This window comes from Mirounga leonina, unplaced genomic scaffold (genome assembly GCF_011800145.1).
Source record: "Mirounga leonina isolate KUSES-001 unplaced genomic scaffold, KU_Mleo_1.0 Mir_101609, whole genome shotgun sequence".
In the NCBI taxonomy this organism is placed as follows: Eukaryota; Metazoa; Chordata; class Mammalia; order Carnivora; family Phocidae; genus Mirounga; species Mirounga leonina.
The window spans coordinates 11,497,972-11,500,659 of NW_023270164.1; the positions used below are offsets into that span (position 1 = coordinate 11,497,972).

At 40.0% G+C, this 2,688-nt stretch overlaps 1 protein-coding gene across 1 annotated transcript; it reads right to left on the bottom strand.

Moving 5' to 3' along the window:
* Window positions 1–1,751: 1,751 nt before the first annotated feature.
* LOC118008717 (zinc finger protein 1 homolog) lies at window positions 1,752–2,168 on the bottom strand. The gene has a single exon (XM_035002391.1). It carries the CDS (start codon window positions 2,166–2,168, stop codon window positions 1,752–1,754), a length of 417 nt encoding a protein of 138 aa, XP_034858282.1.
* Window positions 2,169–2,688: the final 520 nt, after the last annotated feature.

The window sequence follows — 2,688 nt, forward strand, 5'->3', positions numbered from 1 at the left end:
CAGGTTATGGTCCTTAAATATCATTTCCCACTGAAAGGAGCTAAATCTCTTTGGAGAAAAAGGCACATTCTAAATCTGTGACTAGGAAAAATGTAAATGAGCCTGGAATATCCTATCATCCCAGATAGCTGTCGAAGATTACTGGACACATATCATACGACACCAGAGCCAAAGTGAAGGGTTCCCACTGGCTAAAGGTAGGGCAATTTTAGCATCAGTAAGGATACTAATGATAATGACCTGAAACACCGCAAAATACTAAAACCCATGAGTTCATAATAATCTTAGCCATTCCCCCCCAAAAAACCCCAAAATAAAAAACAAACTTCATTTGTTACATTTGGATCAATAAAAAGAAAGAATGATATTTTTAGCCTACCTTTCCTGTTTGAAACATACCTTAGGATGAACAAACAGTTGATTAGGGGAGATTCTTCTTTGAAGAAAAATGAAATTAATAAGTTCAGGAAGAGGGCGCCTGGGTGGCTCAGTCAGTTGAGTATCTGCCTTCAGCTTAGGTCCTGATTCCGGAGTCCTGGGATGGACCTCCGCATCCGGCTCCCTGCTCAGTAGGGAGTCTGCTTCTCCCTCTCCCTCTGCCACTCCCCCTGCTCACTCTCTCTCTCTCCCTCTCAAATAAATAAATAAAAATCTTTAAAAAATTAAAAAAAATAAATGCAGGAAGAAGACAAAAATTAGAATATCACTCTCTTGCAATAAAAATCTAGGCAGTGATCAGCAACATGTGAAAAGCAACCATGGTGAAAAGCTCATGGGCAATTTTAATGGATGGATCAGGCTCCACCACCTAAACTCACCCATCAATGTTAACACAATCAAAAGTGAGACAATCATGGGGTGCCTGGGTGGCTCAGTCGTTAAGTGTCTGCCTTCGGCTCAGGTCATGATCCCAGGGTCCTGGGATCAAGCCCCATGTTGGGCTCCCTGCTCGGTGGGAAGCCTGCTTCTCCCTCTCTCACTCCCCCTGCTTATGTTCCCTCTCTCGCTGTGCCTCTCTCTGTCAAATAAATAAATAAAATCTTTAAAAAAAAAATTTAAAAAAAAGTGAGACAATCACATTATATGCCTCCCAGTGTGATGTAATAAGAAGTACATGGCACCACGTATTAAGTTCTCTTGCCAAAAAAATCAAAGCTGAATCTTATCAAACCTTTAGATCTAACTACTAGTTTAAAGGAGATATAATTTTAAGAGAAATGTTAAATAACATCTTGGTGATGTAATCAGAAAGCCCAGAACATGAGACATTCTAAGGTCTAACAGTCTAGATTCTTCAGCAAATAAATTTCAAGGGGAAAAAAAGAGGCAAGAGAAGGTAAGGATTAAGAGTCATAAGAGACATAATTAAGCAAATGCAATCTGTGGATCTTGTTTGGAACTCAAATGTAAAAATAAAATTGCAAGACATTGGAGGAAACCTGAACACTGAACAAATGTTTGATGATATTAAGTAATTTTTGCTAATTTTTCAAGTGTGCTATGGTATTTTGTTTTTATTTAAGTCCTTATTTTTAAACATTTAAAAATTTTGACATCACATCTGAAATATAACTTTCCTTACATAAATTTTTGAAAGATTTTATTAAGTAATCTCTACACACAACGTGGTGCTCGAACTCACAACTCCCAGATCAAGAATCACACTGACTCACACTGAGTCACTGACAGAGCCAGCCAGGTGTTCCCTTATATCATTATATTTAAAAAATACAAATGCTTTCCTAAATTCCTTAAATTGATGATTTCTCCTGAGAGGGAATTCTCTGATGCTTAATAAGTCTGGAGCCAGGACTGAAGTCATTCCCACATTTGGAACATATACAGGGCTTCTCCCCAGTATGAGATCTGTGATGTATGGTGAGAAATGATTTTGTGCTAAAAACTTCCCCACATTCAGTACATTTATAAGGTTTCTTTCCTGTGTGAGTTCTGGAGTGTACAATTAGTTCTGACTTCCAGAAGAAGGCTTTACCACATTCAGTACATTCACAGCGTTTCTGCCCAGCATGAATTCTTTGATGGTTAGTAAAGGCTATGTTATAGGAGAAGGCTTCCTTGCATTCATTACATTCATAGAGCTTCTCCGAAGTATGAATCCTATGATGAATGGCGAGTTCGGATTTCCTGCTGAAGGAAATTTCTTGCATTCAGAGAAGGATGAAGGCGCTTTCTGGGGTGGCTAAAAGTGCCCTGTATCTTGTTGGTGCTGGTTACATAAGTGAATACATTTGTCAAATCTCATAGGGATTAGGATTTGTACACTTTACTGTATGTTTTCTTAATATAAAGTTTACTTTGAAAATGTCACTTAAATATGTCCAGCAGCTTGCTATGCATCTTTCTTTATCCTTTAAAAAAATGAAACCTGGGGGGACCTCTTTTAGGGCCCCCGCCCCACCTGATCAGAGCAAGTTGATGGTGGAAGGGGGTAATAAGATAACTCCCTCGTCCTAGGTAGTTTGAGGACTTAGAGAAATAAGCCCCTAAATTAAGAATTAGCCTAGGCGGGGGTGCCTGGGTGGCTCAGTCAGTTAAGCTTCTGCCTTCAGCTCAGGTCATGATCCCAGGGTCCTGGGATCGAGTCCTGCATTGGGCTCCTTGCTCAGCGGGGAGCCTGCTTCTCCCTCTGTCTCTGCCTCTGTCCCTCACTTGTGCTCTCTCTCTCTT

Bases quoted from the DNA above. Each gene is read 5' to 3' on its own strand.
- LOC118008717 (XM_035002391.1), bottom strand. From the start codon at position 2,168: ATGCAAGAAATTTCCTTCAGCAGGAAATCCGAACTCGCCATTCATCAT.